This window comes from Haemorhous mexicanus, chromosome 8 (genome assembly GCF_027477595.1).
Source record: "Haemorhous mexicanus isolate bHaeMex1 chromosome 8, bHaeMex1.pri, whole genome shotgun sequence".
Lineage (NCBI taxonomy): Eukaryota > Metazoa > Chordata > Aves > Passeriformes > Fringillidae > Haemorhous > Haemorhous mexicanus.
The window spans coordinates 17,078,707-17,098,613 of NC_082348.1; the positions used below are offsets into that span (position 1 = coordinate 17,078,707).

Below are 19,907 nucleotides of genomic sequence, written 5' to 3' on the forward strand. Positions count from 1 at the left end.
GTCAAAAGTACCTCTTGTGGTGACCTAGGCTATAGTCATCTAATAAAACCATATTTTCCATGGCTTTAACAAAATCCCCCTGAGTGAAGCCTTAATACTATTTAAATATAGAACCAAATCCTGTTAGATTAACATCATCTGAATAATTTCATTGACTTCTGTTGAGTTTAACTGACTTCAGTAGAGCAATCAGGAGAGTATGTTTTTTTAATATAGGATTTTAGCTTTTAAATTTGTTAACCTTGGATTTTCAAATGCTATTTTCAAATTTTGTTACTGTGGGACATATTTGGCCCAATATTAAGAAAGAAAAATCACTTATTATATGTACCTTTGTGGTTTCATCTCTCAGATTAAAAGTTAGTTCCAGATTGGTGAGGAAGAGATCAGAAAATTCAGGGTACATATCCAAAACTTCTAGTAGATCTTCTCTCTGGATCTTATGTAAGTCACAGTAAGTTAAAGCTCTCACATCTGCATTTGACTTTCCTGGTTTTGCATAAAGATGTACCATCTCTCCAAAAATATCATTTTTCCCTGCAGAAAGAAAATTAAACAGAGATTAGTATTTTAAACATGAATAAGCCATTAAATTGAATGATGTATTTCTTTATGAGAGAGGCACAGAATAATTGGTTTTATATGAAGTGATACAGTCAGATTCCCATTGCACATATATACAGAAAAAGCAGTATTGTTGGGTATTAAAAGTGAAATTAATAGGATCAATGAAAATACATGAGCATATAACTGGACTGAGTGAATGTTTTATCACTATTTTCCTTCCATTTCATCAAAACAACATGATTTGAGCAAGTTCCTTTGTCCTTTCTTCTAATAGTATTATTTGGTAATTTCAATTGGATTATGATAGCAAAACCACAATTTCTATTGTCCAGTCCAGTACAGGACTTGTCTGGCCTGTAATATCATTTTGTTAAGAATTACATGAAGGAACTGGCTGTGCTTGAAATATATTTTAGTAGAAAATTACTTTTTATATTTTTGGAGGGAATGCCAGGCTTCTAAGATGCAGGAGTTCTTCTGAACAAGATCTTTAAACACATCTGCCTCTGTTTTGATACCATTACAATTCTTCTAATCAATGTTGACACATTTGCATGTGTAATCATATTTTTATCTTTATTTAATTGCTCATTTTTGCCAAACTGCACCTAAACTTCATCAATGCAAAGCAGTTGCGGCCATAAAAAAGGTGAAAATATGCTATATACTATGGGTTTTAGGGTTACCTGCAAAATGGGGTTGGGGAGGCACTAAGAACAGTCTTGTGGAAAAGAATGGTTTTCATGGCAAGGGAGAAACAGAGACTGGTAAATAAGAATACAGTGGTGATTTTTTGTCTCTGTTAAACATTTGTGCCTTTCACATCAGGTCACTAAGAGCAGTTCTGGTTTTTCTATATTCTAAAAAGAAAGTTGAAAACTGCAGCTAAAAAATGCAAAAGGTAATTTAAGGGCTGATTTATAGTGAGGATCTTGAACATGGGAAGATTAAGAGAAAACCTGATTATATTGCATCTATTCTTTAGAGAGGAAAAATTACTTGGTAGTCAATGCCTCTAGAATATAAGAAGGAAAGCATAGGAAGAACCAATGGAAAGAAATTGAAGCAAGATAATTTTATACTGGAAATAAAGCACACATTTTTAACAATAAAGTTGATTAAGTATGGAAATAAACTGCCATCAAAAGTTCATCTCTTGATATCTTCAGAGCAAAACCTACTGTTTTTATTTCCTAAAACACAGTTCATTAGATATAACAGATTGTCAAAACTATGAAATGTAACAGGAACCAGCGACAAAACGAGAGTTTGCCAATATACTCCTTCTGCCCTAGATGTTTATGAATTCAGAGGTCCCTATTCAAGGCATATAAAACCTTCTCTGCAATACGAATAATAACATGGTTGCAGTATTTTTATGTCTTGACTGCAAAGCTGAAAGAGACAGTAGATTTCAGAGACATTGTATTTTCTAGGTATTTGATGAAGAATTACTGTTGTCAGATCAGTATTAAAGAAGCTTAACTCATCCACATCAGACAGTGCTGATGATTTGAGGAAAACTGGGGAGAAACTCAACATTTCTCAGAACACTTTGATTTCTTTGATGATGCTGAAATAGTTGTTAAAGGTGAAAATTTTATCTGTGCTCCCTCTGTTGGATTACTCTGTTGTCCAGAACACAAAGCACTGAGTAGTTTTTATATCCATTTCTGTGTGTAGGTTTTTCAGAAAGAGGAATTAACTAAAAATATTCGGCTAATTATTGATAAACTCTTAGGTTTCTGAGTGATTTCAATGCAGAGTAATTTTCCTTTATATCATCTATCCTTTCCTGTAGATTCTTCAAAATACTGGGACTCATTCACTGGAGCCAACTATAGGCAGATTGCTACCTCATGGATCATGCAACAGATGTGGGCTCAGTTTATTTTGGATACAGCTGTGCACACCTGTCTGACCTACCATTCCCTGGGAGAGTGAGGCTCCAGACTGCAGACCCTGCTCTGGGCAGCTATAGGTGAGAAGAGATAGAGTGGCATGGCCCTGCAAATACCTGGTTTTCTGCTCAGATCCCTGAGAGCACAGGGATCTGATATGCATGATACGAAAAACTTGTCCAGTCTGCATCTTCGGCCCAGGAAAAAATTGATGAATCCATAAAATTGTCAGTTTGTCTTGATTGCAAGTGCAGTAGAAATAGTACAGAAATGTATGTGTTTTTGGCGTGACAGATGAATTCCTTGATGAACCACATTGCTTATAATCAGGGCAAGACTCTAACACATTTAAGTAAAAACCTCACAGTGTTATACTTGCATGCTCCCTATTTTTTTTTGTGCCTAAAGTTGGTCCAGCTGATGAGCTGCAACAGCATGAGATGATAAATTATCTTGATAACACTATCTAAACCTAGGGAAGGATTGCTTTAGGCACACCTTTGTTCTGCTCACATATCCACCCTGCAAAGTATAAACAGAATAATCAGTCAAAGTATAGCAGCATACTGCCCCCAGTCCACATCTTGCTTCAGCTGCTTTTCTGAGTGTAAGTTCCTACAGTGGCCAATTAACAGAAAGACAACATATGAATGATATTACTGCTGGTATATGCTTCTGTACATCAAAATCCTTACTCATCTACTCAATTATTCTTTGCATTCTTATTATCTAATATAAAATTGGAGAAATCTGTAGTCATGTTATGTAAGGTTTTAGTTACTCTGCTTTTCATATTGCTATAGCTAACCAGCTCCAGGTGAGCTCCCAGCTGGACTGAGCATTGTCATGAGCCAACTTTGTTAGGAAAGAAAACAAGTTACTCATCATGCTATACAAACAAGAATGTGTTAGTAAGACATATAGGGGAAACACTGGTGTCATTACTTCTAGATAAAATTAATTTGTAATTATCTTCTTTTCCTTTATGCCTAGTGTGCAGAAACAGATATTTCTGAAACTCTCTAGAAGACATTTTGAATGCCCAGAGTAAAATGCTCCAGTTAGCAAATAGAGGAGTCTATGTGTCTCAATACCTTCATCACTGTTTAAGAACAGAGTGCCCTTGACTTTTGATCTTGCAGCATAATCAGAACTGGAATAATTAGATGTCTGCTTGCCACAACTTGCAGCTTGTCTTTTACTAGGGATTAATATGACTAAAGATAAATCTTTAGATATCCAAAGATCTGGGCTCTTTGGTGCACATGAATTATTGCAGTAATGTAGATTTTTCTTCTTAAATTATTTCTTTGCTTGATTTTAAAAAATAGTTAGTAAATATTTACAAATTTCCTGTCCCAGGAGCAACGATAAATATTTTTTTTGAAAATCTGAATCTTTTATTAAGCCTTGTAATAATGTACTTACCAAGAATGGCCACAACAATGTCACTCTTAAGGATTTCAATGGACCCTCTTGACACAAAATAAAGAGCAGTGAGAACATCTCCACAGTGCACTAAAGTGTCTCCAGGAGGTGCATGTGTTGTCTTAAATTTCATAGCCAAAGCTCGAAGACAGCCTTTACTGGCCCCCCGGAAAGCTTTACAATTCTGAAGCAAATTTTGGTTGAGGTGCAGACAGATGTCAGCTTGTAAGCATTCTGGAAATCCCTTCAGGACCTGCAAAGAAAAGCATAAAGATTTCATGTGAGTGCTATGGAAGTTCTTGATATAATTTTTTTTCCCCTGGACAAAAAGAAAGAAGTGACCTACAAATAGACATAACTCTAAAAGGTGTAGGAGAATTAGAATTCAACAACTTTATAGTTTAATCTATATTGCAAAGCTTTCACAATGTGAGTACTCCTGTAAATACTAACCTATATAATGGTTACAAAATATGCTATTAAGATGTCTTTCATTGGAAGAAATGGTATCAGGGCACATGAATGACTATACTGCAGGAAAATAACAAATAAGGCAGCGAAAGGGGAAGTCTTGACTGAATTTCCTTTTCCATTATATATTTTCCATATATCCATTTCCTTCTTATCAATTGTAAAAGTACTGCAGTTATTATAAGAGAGGTTTTTGCTGAAATAACCATGGTATTTATAATAAAATGAGAGCTATCTGAAGAAGATCAGATATTTTTCAGAGTGAGGGCACTTTATTAGGGTTTTCATGTTAAATATAATCTGCTTGCAAGTATAGGACTTTGATTTTTATCAGAAAGAAAGCAACATGACCTATTGAAACAACAATGATTTACACAGACAGATGATTTGCCCAGCAAACAACAGGGATACTTGCTGTGGTCCTTGCTCATCTTTTACTCAGAACAATGGGAGTTTGCCTGAAGTAAAATCATGGGATTTCTTTTGGGTACCATGGCAACATGTTAATTTTGTTTAGAAGGAAAGGAGTTATTTGCAACGTGGTCATTATGTGTGAGCTTTTCTAAGTTATCTAGGATAATGCACCTCTGATTGTTTTAGAATCTATAAACATTTCTGCTACTGACTTCATGGAAGTACTGTGAGTGACTGCATGCTGACAGTATGACACACCACCTTTCTTTGTTATATCCTGTTATCTGCTATCAGTGATGGGATTGGGTTGTATGCTTTCCCTAGAGACAGCTACAACTGCTGCATATTACTAAAGGCAAAATATGTACTGATGCTACAAGTCTTATGAATATGTGAACAGGAGGTGTCTCTGTTATTAGATCAGTCTATTATTTCATCCTTGTTTATCTTCTGCACTGTTTTTTAATAAGTTTGTAAACATTTCTGCAGAGAAAAGATATATCCAAAATACATTCACTTGTTGCTATATTAATTTCTACTTCAGCACAAAAAAATCCTGTGCACTCACTCTCAGTGCAGGAATTATTCATAACTCATATCCCTTGCTGGTGAAAATGAACACATTTCTGATATGAGGCTTCTGTCTGCACAAGCCAAGCTATGTTTTAAAAATGAGATATTAGAACCTTTAACAAAATTGAAATGTTTTTTATGATTGCTAATGGAAATCAATGCTGTGAAATAAAAATGTTTTAACAGACATATATAGAACAATTTTTTGAGCCTTATGGCATTACCACATGAAATTCATACATCATCAGAAAAAGCCAGCATTCAACGACACTAAACAAAAGAAGACATGATAAATGAAAAGCTTCTGTGGCATCACTGTTTTCAGTATCTATCACATCACTAGAAATAGCTTAGTATCCAATTATGCTTTTTAATATAATGTAATAATATTGAAATAAAAAGGCTGTAGGTTGTAGGAACTTATTTACTCAATGATACTGAAAAACTGAGAAACAAATGCATTCACCAATGAAACAGGAGAATTGTGTTTATTTTGAAATTGTTCTCTAGTCATGTGAGTGTAAATGACCTATTTTGATTTAATTTATTTGTTATGTATGTATCTGAATACAATTTAGAAGAGCTTCATTTTTTTATAGGATATGAAATAGGAAATGTATTTTGAATTCAGAAGTACTTACAAGAAAAGTGTATTTGAATCGTTAGGAAGTCATGAGCAGTTAGGTTACACTCTGAATAAATAGTTTTAATTTTTCACATCAGCAGTTTATCTGATTTTCAAGGGATTGTATTTTACCATTAAGCAAAACCCATGCAGACAATGTGTGTTGGTTTATATTTCTGAAGATACTTTGGATATTCCCTTATAGAAAAAAATATTTTTATAATTAATTTATATTTGTCATGAAACTGTTCTTAAATTATTGCATATCAGTTGATAGTTATTTAAAGGTCAGTGACATCTGAAAGATACCAGCCTCTTTTCAAGCATCTGTGACTAAAAAGTTCCTGCTCCATGGAGCTTACAATCTAAAGTAGTTTTATACATCAGAGATGAAAAACATCTACTCTTTAATATCACAGTTTTAAAATGCTTAAAAGTAAGACTAAATAACATTGGTTTCCAATGGAGATTATTCCATTAATACAAGCTTAGAAATTCAAGAAAGAAGCTGATTGGAAGATGAATTTGTTAAAAAAATGGTAAAACCTACATTACCAAAAAGAGCTTACCATATTTCATACATTGTGTGTGGTGAGGTGTTTAATCTAAGTCCAGTAGGTGACATAATACAGAATTTGATGTTTCCAGACTAAGTTTTATGCTGTGCAGTATAGACATTTTGCCAACCCAAACTCTCAAATATTTGTTACATTCATTCTCATATTCTGATTTCATAATGGAAATTTTATTGAAAATTATGTTATACTGTGAGAATCAACATCAACATCAAATTTGTACACGCTCTGCCTATACTACATATTAGAAAACCATCCATGCCGTCTTCAAAATAAAAAAATTGAAAATTATAAAATTAGTACTGCTGTTTAATAATATTATTATTAATGAAAAACCCCAAACTAATAAATCATTTAAATACAGATTTGAGTTTCAGTTGTTCCATTCTTTCCTAACATATTTCTATTGTTATACACAAATTCTCTTCAGTTGTGATTCCATGGGGCCCTGGTGAGAAAAATCTTGGATTCTCATGGTTAGAATCATGTTTGGAATCAGAACTCATGCATAATTCAAGAAATACAGACAGATATTTTTAAAAATACATGTAATAAGACATAAAATAAGCTTTAGCCCTCCCTCTTGACAAAGAAGAAGTAAAGTAAAGGAAAATCAGTTAAGATGCTGTGACCACAGGCTCCAGTTGTCTGTCATTGATAGTTATCAAGTCCAAGTTCAGTTATCTCTTCCTGTTTGGAACAAAACTTATTCCACATCAAATAACATTGATTTATCTATGTGGCATGCTTACAGAGGAGGATAACGCCATCCAGAGAGATGTAAAACATTTTACATAGAGTAAGAGATTGTTTTGTGAGGATAGTAGGGACATGATTCATACTGCCTTGAAGAATGTGATCTTTTTATGAGGAGAAGGAGTCCAGCTTCATTCATTTCTTTTCTCAGGATGACAGCAAGGTATCACACATTTATCAGACATTTGTGACAAGAGATTTGGACATATCTTTGTGCCTTAATCTCAGGTAACAAGCAACTGTTTGGGGCAAAGATAACCTCGGGTTTTTTTGATAAATGATAGAATTAATGACAATTTTAGATTTTTAATTCTCCATCCTGGAACAGGTATCGATATATGACTCACAGAAAATATTTAGAAAATATTTAGCCTGAAGCAAACCAGGATATTAGCTACAAAAATTTTCATTAAACATGCAAATACCCCATTCCATACCAACAAAACCACAGAATGATTGAGGTTGGAAATGATCTTGTTGGAAAGATCATCAGGTCCATCCTCCCTGCTCCAGGAGATCTACCTAGAGCTGGTAGATAGAGATGGCTTTCAAACACCTCCAAGGACAGAGATGCCACCACCTCTCTGGGTAACTTCTACCAGTGCTTAGTTATTCTCACAGTAAAAGTGTGTTTCCTGGTGTTTGGTCAAAGCCTCCAGTTTCAGTGTGTGACCATTACCTCTGGTCCTGTCAGTGGGCACCACTGAAATTAAACTTTTTCCACATTTTTTACACCATCCCTTCAGGTATTTGCTCACATTGATGTGATCCTCTGTGAGCCTTCATTTCTCCCATCTGGCTGAGCAGCCCCAGTTCTCTCAGCCTTTCCTCATATGAGAGATTTTCCAGTGCTTGTAGCCTTACAATCAAAGATAATCCTTTAATTCTGCATATAATCTTCTGTCACACATTTTCTCTGCTGAAATATAGGTGGGATCATTAAATACCAAACAGCAGCTGAAGAGAGCACAAGACTGCTCTTGTGTGTTGTGCTGTGTTTGGGAGATGTTGAAACTAGTGACTAAGGCTTTCTTGTCCTAGAATCAGTCAGACTTGTTCACGAGTGGCAGGTGCCCAGCATACAGAGCGAAAGATAAAGGGATACTCCCAAGTTCCTCTGAGAATTTAAGATGGCATAATCTGAAAGACTCTTCTGGTCCTTCTCCATTTTGTCTGATTATTCCTGCCTTGTCATGATCTCTCCTTCTGAAATGCTTTGAGAAACTGATCCATACAAAAAATTACCACAGCAAAAAATTTGAGCAGCTGAAGGTACAAAGAGGCAAGAGTAAAATCACTTTGTGTCATGACCACACACTACTTAATATCTATTTGGTTCTCACCTTCATAAGAGAGATCTCAGGCTATGTTGACATTGGAATCACTACATGCTGAATAAAGTTCTCAAAATATTTGAATATTAAAATTTGAACTTTTTATTAAAGCCTTTTATTTTTATTAACCTTTTGTCTTTGTTCAGAAGGAATTAGTGAAATTAATTAATATTAATTAATTTATTTGGTGAAATAACCTATGTATTTAATTTTAATCTTTTTGCCATCCACCTAATTTTAAGGCTAACCTGATACTCTTCGGCTGCACAAATTGCACTGCTTAGATTTTGAATTAGGATATCTTTCCCCTAGTAGTTGTTTCCTCTGATGGAGAATAGTGCAGGATTTAGTTCCATCACAAAAATTTGACTCTTGTAATTGAATAATATAATCTAGGCTAAACATTCCTGGAATTCAGCAATTTTATTTCTAGAAAGAATTTAGAATTTACTATTCAATATTCCTGTGATAATTAATTACAGAAATTAATTATTTCTGTAAGTAGAAGGTTGAAACATTTCAAAGTGTTATCTGCATTTAGAAAAGAAAGAACGGGGTCACAACTGGCAATAATACTGCTCCAGAAGCTCTTGGGCTCCACATAGAAAAAAGAATATTTCTGAAAAATCCTCTTCTTTGTACGGAATGATTTTTTTAATGTTCAGTATGTTTCCTTTCAACAGTTGAGAGAGAGAAGCAGCATGTGATAATGAGCTAATTCACCTTTTAATGAGATTGAAGCTTGACAACCTTATCAAGAATAGGATCTTTTGTTTTCAGTCACCACAACAACACAGATGTGTGACATCTTTGTGCTGGAATTAGTGAGACTGCAGTGGACCATTCTTCTATAGTCCTATTACAGTTTCTGAGTACATCTGAAAAGTGATCTCTGTGACACAATACATTGATGAACAAGGCAGATGGAAAATTATTTCAGTTTTTTCAACTGTTGACTCCCTTACTGAGAGAAAAGTTTCAAGTCTCTACAAGTTGAAGATTGACCAGATCTGTATATTTCAAAACATATGATAGTTGAAAAATTAATTGCTCTTGCTTTGATATTTTAGACCAGAAAACACAATGCACTGAGAAACTGATAAAGGATCATTTAGAAATAGATGGACATCCTTGAAAATATTTTTTTATGAGGTCTTATTTTCTTCAACTCAATTCAATGGAGGCGATCACATTTTTAAAGTTGCCTTCAGGTTTATGGCTAATCATAAGGTACTTTTTGGCTGGTTTATAGCTCATGATTTCTGTTCTAACATATAGGCAAATAGCAGTACCAAGTTCCAACATGATTACATATTTCCTTGGTTTAAGAATTTACTGCTAGGTTTTGTTCCAAACACATCTAATTTGCACTAGTCTTTTGATAGTATAGAAAATTTCTCCTTGCTGTTTTTGGAATTCTAATTTACCTTTCTAGTCCTCTGCTTCAAATACATTAGTGGCACTGGTTCTATTGCTAAAACTGGTTTTATTGTAAGAAGTGATCACAGTGGGAGGAAAAGCAAGAATGAAAAAATGTAGTGATGTCAACCAGGTTCAGTGGCCAATTTCTTACAAAAGAAGCCTGTTCAAGGCAATGGTGAACCTGGCCTGCATTTGCTACAATAGAATTGCTGGTTCAAGATAGGTGTGTGTTCTACTGTACTTGTATTATCACAGTGGCCAAAACAGTTATCACAACGGTAAAATGAACCATTTGCTTGGATGCTTGCAGGAGAAATCATACATTCATTCATAAAAATTCTGACTTGCTCTCCCCTTTCATGCTATTGGACAAAACCCAAACCAAAAAGACATCTGTCCCACACCCAAAATTTTGATTAATGTTTACACTGGGCTAAACATTTTTCGGCTCGTCCCACTTAGTTACTTCTTCAAACTCTTCAAATGTAAAATAAACCCATAAAGCTCTTCACTTGCACAGAAGATCCATGGAAAGAACGGATGGGACAGGATTGTAAAAAATACATGCATAACTTAAAAAAATATCTCAAACACTAAATAACTAATCTTTTTAGGGTAAGCATCATAGGCATGCTATTATCAGTGCTGGACTGATAACATAGGAATGAAAGAGGAAAAAGAAGGCAAAAAGAATTTAGGAATACTAGAACAGGATAGCTAAAAATATTACAAGAATTGGAATCTTTGGGACTGCTGACATCTTTCATGAAACAATATGCAACGTAAACTTTTTTTTTGTAATTTGACTTTGCCACTGTATATTACAGGGACATGATTTAAATTATACTTATTCTATAGACTCAAGATTTTTTATCCAGATTAAAATAAATCCCAAATCCTGTTTATCCAGTCCATGCATAATTATGTGGAACTGTTTTTAACCAAAATACATTATGTAATGAAATATAATCAAAAATATGTAGAAATGGAGCAGAAGGGAGCAAATGAACAAATAAACAAGGTCTCAGCATATTTCACTTGCAGGTCTTTAAAGCTAATTTTAAGTTTAACCATTTCAAATAAGCATACAGTACTATCTTCTGGTTTGCAATCTAAGATGTAGAATTTTGTTTAGAAAGTCAAGTTTAGTCTTAGTGCACAATTACTCCTAAGATTAAAAGGGTTTCTGTTTATTTTTTTTTTATATTTTGTTTTCCACTTTACCTGTATTCTTAAATATATTACTGAGGATAATTTAAAGCATCTTTTGAAATATATTCTCCATGTTATTTATATATATATATATATTTATATATATATATATATGAGTATGTGTGTGTATATGTTGCATGTACATATATATATATATAATAAAAGTAAATTATTATGCACTTCATATTTCAAAAGAGAAAGAGGACAACTTTTTGATTTTTTTCAGCTTTCAGTCATGAAGTGAAGAAAAAAAGATATTAGATGAAATTCTGCTTTCAGAATTCACAAAAACTCGAAGTAGACATGGCAGGAGTCAAACACTTTTGAGGACAATATCAGTCCTTTGTTCTGTAAATGCAAATATTTCATGCAAAATTAAGTAAAAAACACATGCAAGTCCAATTCATACGCACATGGCTAATATCCAAGAAAACTTTCTTGGTGCGTGTGTTAACATGCATATATGGTGTAAATCAAGAGCATTCACACAAAGGAAAATGCAGAATGATCAGCAGCATGACAACTTTGTCAGTGACATTCCTACAGAGCAACTATCTAATGCAAACCAATATGCACATGACCTCTTTTGGGCAGAGAAGCATGACTTGAGTTGTGGGGTAAAACAGTGATTTATAAACATGGTTAGATTAACATTTTTTAATGTCTAATTTTTAGTTACCATTTTGCCCCACATCTGATTCTGCTTGGATTATTTCCCTTTGCTATCTACCCCTTCATCATGCAAAAAGTTACAATTAAAATTAGAAAGCACTGAACAAGCTCTAAACCCAACAGATAACATGGATATTCTTCACACTTTATACTGGAATTAAATTTGATATAAATACCTCCTGCTCTTACCAGTGGGTGGTGTTATTCCATGTATTTAGGTGTGAAGCAGACAGGAAAGAGATAAATCTTTCATAAGTACAATGTAAATCACACAATTCTTATATTATCCTTGCACTAAGTGTAATACATTTAAACTCTTAAAGGAAATAAGGTGATTGACATGAAACTTGTGGGATAGAACTGTGAACAGAATAAGGAATAAAATACAATGAAAGAAGATACTAAACTTGAGGGTTTTTCCACACTTTATTAAAAACAAATCCTCCATACTGCCTCACAATCATATTGCAGAATATGGACTATTTAATCCTTTTAATTGTTATTTCACATTTCATGACAAATCCAAGACTAATTTCTGAACACCAGTTTCCAAATTATGCAACTTTTCACGTGACAACATCCAGTTATAGTTACTATTTCATGTGAACCAGGGGGTTTTAGTACATCCATTAGTGGTAATGAATTAGTTAAGGCATATATGATTTTGTAATATCTTCAGAAATAATTCAGTCAGCTGCTTTAGGCTTAGGTTGAACACACCTGCAGCTTAAGGGCCTGATCCTGCAAAGTGCTGAGTACCCCACAATTCCATTGCCATCAGAAGGAATTAGGGCTATTCAGTGCTACACAGGATGGAGCTACTGAATGCTGCCTTCCACTGCAGTAATCCCCAGCAGAGGTTTATACAATTGTCCTTGTCCTGCCCTGGACATATTGTCCCTCTGGAGGGGACACATGGAAGTGGCATGTGAAGACAAGTATATTAATTTTCTATCATATTTTTAAGATCTGCTTTACTTAATGGTAACCATAAAGTCAAATTGTCAGTGATTCACCTTTATAAAAGATTATAATGAAGACCATTTTTTCCGTTTGCTGCATAAAAATGTTGTACTCTGACAGTCCTTCAGAAATGTACTTATAGATATCACATGAAAGCTGTTTGAATGTATGTCAAAATTTTGGAAGTTGATTTCTAGCTAAATTGTTACAAAAGTGTATAGATTTTCTTGGTCTTGACAGCTTTCTGGAGAGTTCCGCAGTCTCTAATCTGCAGCTCTGAATACCTCTGGAAAGCATCCCTACAGAGACACAGATTCACAGGTCTTTAGGTTGTGCAATGCCCTCAATGTCTTCAAACTGATATTGACTTTTCAGAAAAAATATTTCTATCTCCAGAAAATAAGAGAGACATACAGATGCTTACTTTTTCTCACTACCAGATCGTTATTCCTTTTTAGCTAGTCATGTATTTATAGAAGGAGACATTACAGGGGCTTTTTTATCAAAACCAGAAAAAATGAGTGTTATTCCTTGTGAAAAATGAGTTTCTGTGTATAATTTTCTGTGTTGATTTTCTGAGCAGAATTACATGGTTGTGAATGCAAGAGAATTACTTTTCAGACTATCATGTGATTCAAATATGTCTCTTTCAAAAGAGCAGCTCAACCTGCCTGCTCCTCTCTTCAACCTGTTCCCAATATACCTGTTCTAGATTACACGGAAGGATTTGGAAAAAGAATTGATCTCCACAGGTTTTATAGAACAGTAGCTCTGTAGATATCAACACAGGTTCTCTTGTTTGATACTGGAAGTGGAAAATCAGGGCGAAGAACAAACAAAATTCTGGAACACCTATATCTGAAATAAGAAACCTATATATTTTTTTTTCTCTGTTTAAGCTTATAGAAGTCACCTACAGTTCTCATGCTTTCCTACACACAGTGAGAATTCAGATTACTGATATACCTGGTAATAACCTAGAGAGTGAAATGTTTGTATGCCATACATGTAGGAGCTTGATTATAAACAACTGAGGTATACATCCACCTTCTTAAACTTGTACTTTTACAGCTTATAAAAAATACTAAAAAATAGTAAAGACTTAAAGTGTCTTTCTAATTTCTCTTGGATTTATCTATTGCTCAGCATCTCTGCCTGAAAAACAGAAGAACATACCATGTTCATGTCAATGCCATTGGTGTATGTCCACGCATGCTGGAAGTATTCCTCCAGTCGCTGCCGCAGAGGGTTTGGGATCTGATGGAAGCGTATGAACTCCTTCACTCGCAGCATCTGCATGTGGTACCGCGCAGTTCCCGAGTAGAGCCTTTGGATTATTGCTGACACGTTTCCAAAAATGCTAGCGTACATTAATGCTGGATTAAAAAGAAACAAAACTTACTTAAGTCATATAATTGGGCTTTGCAGATGAGTATGGCTAAGCAAAAGTTAAGAACAAAGGGGAGAGTAAGGAAGGTATGAATACATTTATGGGTTCAGTTTTAAATAGAAAAATAAAATATAATTATGATTATATAAATATGATGGGATATAATTTCCTAAATCCACTCCAAACTCACCTTCTTACCTTATACAGGATTTGCTTACAGATAATGATGTACAACACAGATATTCTGACAGTTTGGATAACAGATTTTGAGTAGTCAAGCAACTTGATTACTTCCTGACACTGAATGAGTCACAACATATTTTTGCATACAACATTCCTTTCCCTAGGAATTTGCCCTTCCGGCTGCATGCCTATAATCTTATTAGTTTAGAATGTTAAGCCATTTGCTCAAACACAGAGAGAGAAAAAAGATTAAAATCCACGATAAAATTACTTACAGCCAATCAACATGACACAGATGGAAAAGATTTTCTCTGAGTTGGTGTTTGGAGACACATTTCCAAATCCTACACTTGTCAGACTGCTGAAGGTAAAATAAAGTGCTGTAACATATTTGTCCTTGATAGATGGTCCAGAGCTTGCATCACTCTTATTGTAATGCTTTCCTAGTTGTTCTCCTAAGGAATCCAACCAACCAATCTTGTGAGCCAAGTAAGGTCTTTCTACATTTCCAATGGCATACCAAATGCAAGCAAGCCAGTGTGCAATTAGTGCAAATATGCACATGAGGAGCATCAGAACTGCAGCACCATATTCAGAGTATCTGTCCAGTTTCCGTGCTACCCTCACCAAACGCAGCAGTCTAGCTGTCTTCAGAAGGCCTATTAATGTAGTTGTCTGTAAAAACAAGATAGGAATTAATTTTCTCTGTTAGCAAATGTATTCTCATGAATAGTAAGCATGAATAAACCACTAGAAATTCCATTTTTTTGGGGAATCGACCCAAAGAGTAGAACCCATTTCAATGTAAACTTCATTTCATTTTCTTTAAGCTATCAACTTCATTATAAAACCAGGGGAAAAAATAAGAAATGTACATTTAAAATCAAGATATATTGAGGTTGTCATTATGTGCTAAATACCCTTTCATGCTGAATATTTTACTTGATCCGGACTCTTGTGTTGACCATAATGGATTAAATGATCCAACAGATTAATGATTTTTTAACAGAATAAAGTCTGTAAGTTATTGGAACTACTCATGATTATATGACTGTCCACATAGGTAATAAACATTCTTGAAGAAAGCTGTGTGACTGTATTTGATCCTGACTTAGAAACTCCTTGCAATGCCCTGACACATGTATTCTAGGAAAGAGAAGTAATAGGGCAGAAGTGTCTCAAAGAGTATAACTACAAGATTCCTCCTGTTTGTAATGATAAAAACATTCATACAGGTGAAAGAAGATAAAGCACTGTGAGCAGAACATCAAGGAAAAGTTCCTCCAGATTAATGTTTTTGCATCTTGTAGTTGTAGCGGCAAAAGCCAGTAATGAAAGTGCTACACCATTATAAAAAGAAATTGGCGAAGATTAAAGAAGGAATGAATTACAAGATTTTTAGTGCAGACGTGTGCTATTATCCATTGCAGACTCTTTGAGGCTTTGACATCTTTAAAGGGATCTAGAGGTGATTATATAAGTTTTAAAAATTCAACTAGTAAATAATTTTCATACTTGCTAATTCCTTGTAGAAGGAATGGACAGCATTATTAAGAGGAACAGCTGGATTAAAAAACCCCTCAGTAACCTTTTTTCCTTGCATTAAGTCTGAACATATATTAAAGTATTCAGTAAATGCCAAGAGCACATACATTGTAATGTTTTTGTTTTTGTTTGGTTGGTTGGTTTAGGTCTTTGTTTATGTTTTTGTTTTTGTTTTAACACGCATGTATATTACATGACACTTAACAGGAAAAGTTTTCCAAGCTTCACAAACCACTCTGATGGTAGCATGCATAACATTAAAGCTTTTTTTGCAACAAGTACAAGACCAGTTTTTACATTTTATTAAATTCTTGCATTTTCCATGTTGCTGAGTAAAGCTCCAAAGCTCTTGGAACAAAACAAGTCTTTCTTGGCTGCTTTTCTCAGTAGACAACTCAATAAATTGTTCATATTTTCTAAGTAAATGAGCAAGAGGATAATGTATGGCAACACTCCTTAGTTCAGTTTAACACCCCAAATAACAATTTCACATAAAGAAGTTTAGTGACTTCAACAGTCTGAAAGACCACACCCTTCAAAATGTTATGCCTAGGCTGAGATTCAGAAATATGTAAATATTGTGATTAGGGTTTTTTTTCTTTGTAGGTAGATCAGGTTTATATATTTAGGATCCCTTAAGAAAAGCCAAGATTTGTTTTTAGTGGGATGTTTGAAATATTCTATTACAGATGTAGTCATATCTCTATGTCATGCAAGAGACTACATATTCTTACAGTGCCTCTTAAATAGATCAGATGGTAGATTGTTAATCTACAATATGTCATCACCATTCCACCGCATTCTTAAGATAAAACTTGCTAATATTATTCATACTCAGTGTCAATCCTATACTTAGATATATCAGTTTGAGCTCTGGAGTATGTGGAAGGTATGTAACACAAGAAAACTTCATCTCTTCAAGGGTAAAATCAACATGAATGATACTAGATATGCTTAAAGCATCAAAAAAGTCATCCTGACTTTTAATTTTCTTTAACACAGTGAAGAAGCTTTAACACTAAAGCAGAGCTGGTAGTAGAGGTGAAAAGCACGGTCCACAAGTTTTGATGTGCCTTACGTGCTGTCCACTTCTCAGCATAGATGCAGCCTTCACATAGTAACAGTACACCTCCCATGTGTCACTTGGCCAGGGACAGAAGTTCTTGGTTTCAGAACTATGTCTCATGGAGCGTAATTTTATTGGTGTGCTGGAATACTTCGATCAGCACAACGCCTAAGGAGGAAGGGGTTCTACTCTGTCAGTTACCTTAACCCATCTGGTGCTAGTCATTAATATCTGCAAACAGCAACATGATAGATGTTGCTCTCTTTTCTGGATTGCTTGCTTCTCTGTATCCATCAAACCTATTTGCTGGACTACAAGTTCAAGAGCAGGTGGATAATCACATCAGATTTTTTACTTTTTTCTTCTTTCCTCTCCATCTACTCATTATTTTTATCTTCCCAAGTATCAGGGAAGCCACTTAACTTTCACAAAACATGCACACAAAAAACAGAATTGTTTACTACCAATCTTCATCATTTTGGGTCTCATTAAGCAGAAAAAAATTTAAAACTACATTATTCCCCTATTTTAGAAATTGGAAAATTAACGGTCTAAGTCTGTTGCTTTCTTATGGCTGAAAAAGTATGGCTAAAATAGTAGCATTTGGATAGTACTGTATGTGGCATTTGGATTATTATCTCCTGCCCTTTCAAGACTCCATTTGATATCAAGGTGTTTTACAGCTGCATGAGCACACATGGAGCTCTCTTTAGAGCTTATGTTTTTTAATAAAAAGACTATTCAATACAATTTTTCACTGGGGATCTTCTTTGAAGAATCTCTAGGTAACAAAAAAGAGCTATTTCACAAAAAAGATAGCTTTCATGACTGAAAAAATTCTATTAAACGAAAAATGCTCCATTCTGTCAGTTTTACATTTGCCTCCTCTTGCTAAACTATGAAAAAGGGATCATTGGTGAAATATTATAGTTAGCAATACAGGAAGAAAAACTGCAGTAAGTAGCAGCTTAGAAAAGTGATTGACATGTTCAATACCATGAATGAAAGAGAGAAGCTATGATGGCATGGTGAATGGAACATAATCGATATAGCATCATTGCTTCTTAGATAAACAAAGCCATTTTTTTCCAGATGGATAAACTGGTCAATTACTAGATTTTGAGGGAATAAAGAATCAAATTACTAATATCTGCAATACTGAAAAAGTCATTACATGGTCTAATAATTTCTGTTTCAACTTCCACATTTTTATGTTTGCCTATTCATCTGCAAGAATGCACTTGTTTGTTACTGTAATCTGTAATGTTATCTTATGTTAAAGTTATCCCTTTAGCATGACTTTAGCACCTGGCACTTTACTCTTAAGAACACCTGTAACAGAGGTGGTGTGGAAGAATGATGTTCAGACCATGCCTATCTATGTAATCTTTTTTTTCCTTCTTTTGATAGTCCATATTCTTGGTAAAATTGACAACAGCCAAATGTCTTTGATAACTAGTATAGTTTACGCTACAACTAATCTGTTTTCTGCTAAGTAAACATATGAGCTAAACATTTTGAGGAGAGAAAAATTATTTTAATGATGTAATGCCAACACCACACTTACGTGCATCATGGGCAGTTTTTAAAAAGTAAGTGATAAATCAAAGCAGCAGTTCTTATATAAAACTATTTGACCAAGTCCTTCATGCACAATATATTTATTATTCCTAAAGGCAGTATCAAATATGGTATAACTGAAAAATACTAGCTGAATAATTCAATGTTTTCTCTTCTCAATGAAAGCTAATATTGTGCCTTATTCTACAAATGAAGATTTAATTTTAGTTTAACTTTAAAAGATGGGATGGAAATACTAAGCAGCTGTTAGATGACAAGCAAAAAATACTTTAAGATACACAGAATACCATTGTGAAGTAAGAAATTAAGATTTAAGATTTCTTTTATTTAAGCTTACCTCTTCAGAGCCAGAGCCAAAAATCAGCAGGTCAAAAGGTATTGCAGCAACCATGTCAATTAGGAACCAGCCTTTGAAGTAGTGAATTGCTATTTTTGCTGGATCACTTACCACTTCTTCATTCTGGTTTACATATGTTGTTCTGAAGTTTATTAGAATGTCAATGATAAACATAATATCCACAATTAAGTCTACAACATTCAGTGGGCTGCAGGAATATCCACACTCTCTCCTCTTCCGATCCTCACTGTCATTCAGAAGGAAGGCAGCAGAGTAAGGGGTGAATATGGCAGTGTATATGACCAGCAACAAAATGAGCCAGTCCCAGACGGCTTTGAAAGGACTGTAGTGCAAAATAGTAAACTTGTTGATGCGAGGTGTCTGGAGTTTATATTCTGGTAGAACATCAGCCCCTAAGGATAGAACCTAGAATAAGAAATGTTCCACATCAATAATCAGACAGAGTGTCTACTCCAACTTTCAGTAAACATAGCAAATACAGGACAAAAAGTACTTCATTGTAGTTTTGAGAATTAAGCTTCAATTATTTAGTGTTTTGGCAAGCTAGATTTCTGTGAAATTCATGGTGTCTGCCAAGTCCAATAAATTCATTGACAATTTTGCACAGTAGTTTGATTCTTGTCCCCTGTAGAAAACATTAAGAAGCATATCTTATATCCATAAAATCTGCATTAATAAGTATGTCATGAAATTCATTTATCCACCACATGATAACCTTGCCAGCCTTCGCAGGGGCAGTGAATGACTTTTCTTGCAGTGATGTAGTGTTTTTCTCACAAAGCAAACCTATTATCATTGGCTTACATTCCCTACAAAAGAGTTTACACTCATTAGAAAGTGTACATAACCAAAAATTAAAAAAAGTCACAGA

At 34.4% G+C, this 19,907-nt stretch overlaps 1 protein-coding gene across 1 annotated transcript in view; it reads right to left on the bottom strand.

The window, feature by feature from the left end:
• Window positions 1-19,907, bottom strand: part of KCNH7 (potassium voltage-gated channel subfamily H member 7) — a 205,794-nt gene that overhangs the window by 20,824 nt on the left and 165,063 nt on the right. The window contains exons 7-11 of the mRNA XM_059852329.1: window positions 19,016-19,441; window positions 14,762-15,161; window positions 14,090-14,289; window positions 3,897-4,149; window positions 332-537 (exon numbers count right to left, since the gene is read on the bottom strand). Coding sequence (XP_059708312.1) covers window positions 332-537; window positions 3,897-4,149; window positions 14,090-14,289; window positions 14,762-15,161; window positions 19,016-19,441 — 1,485 coding nt within the window. The remainder of the gene's footprint in view (window positions 1-331; window positions 538-3,896; window positions 4,150-14,089; window positions 14,290-14,761; window positions 15,162-19,015; window positions 19,442-19,907) is intronic.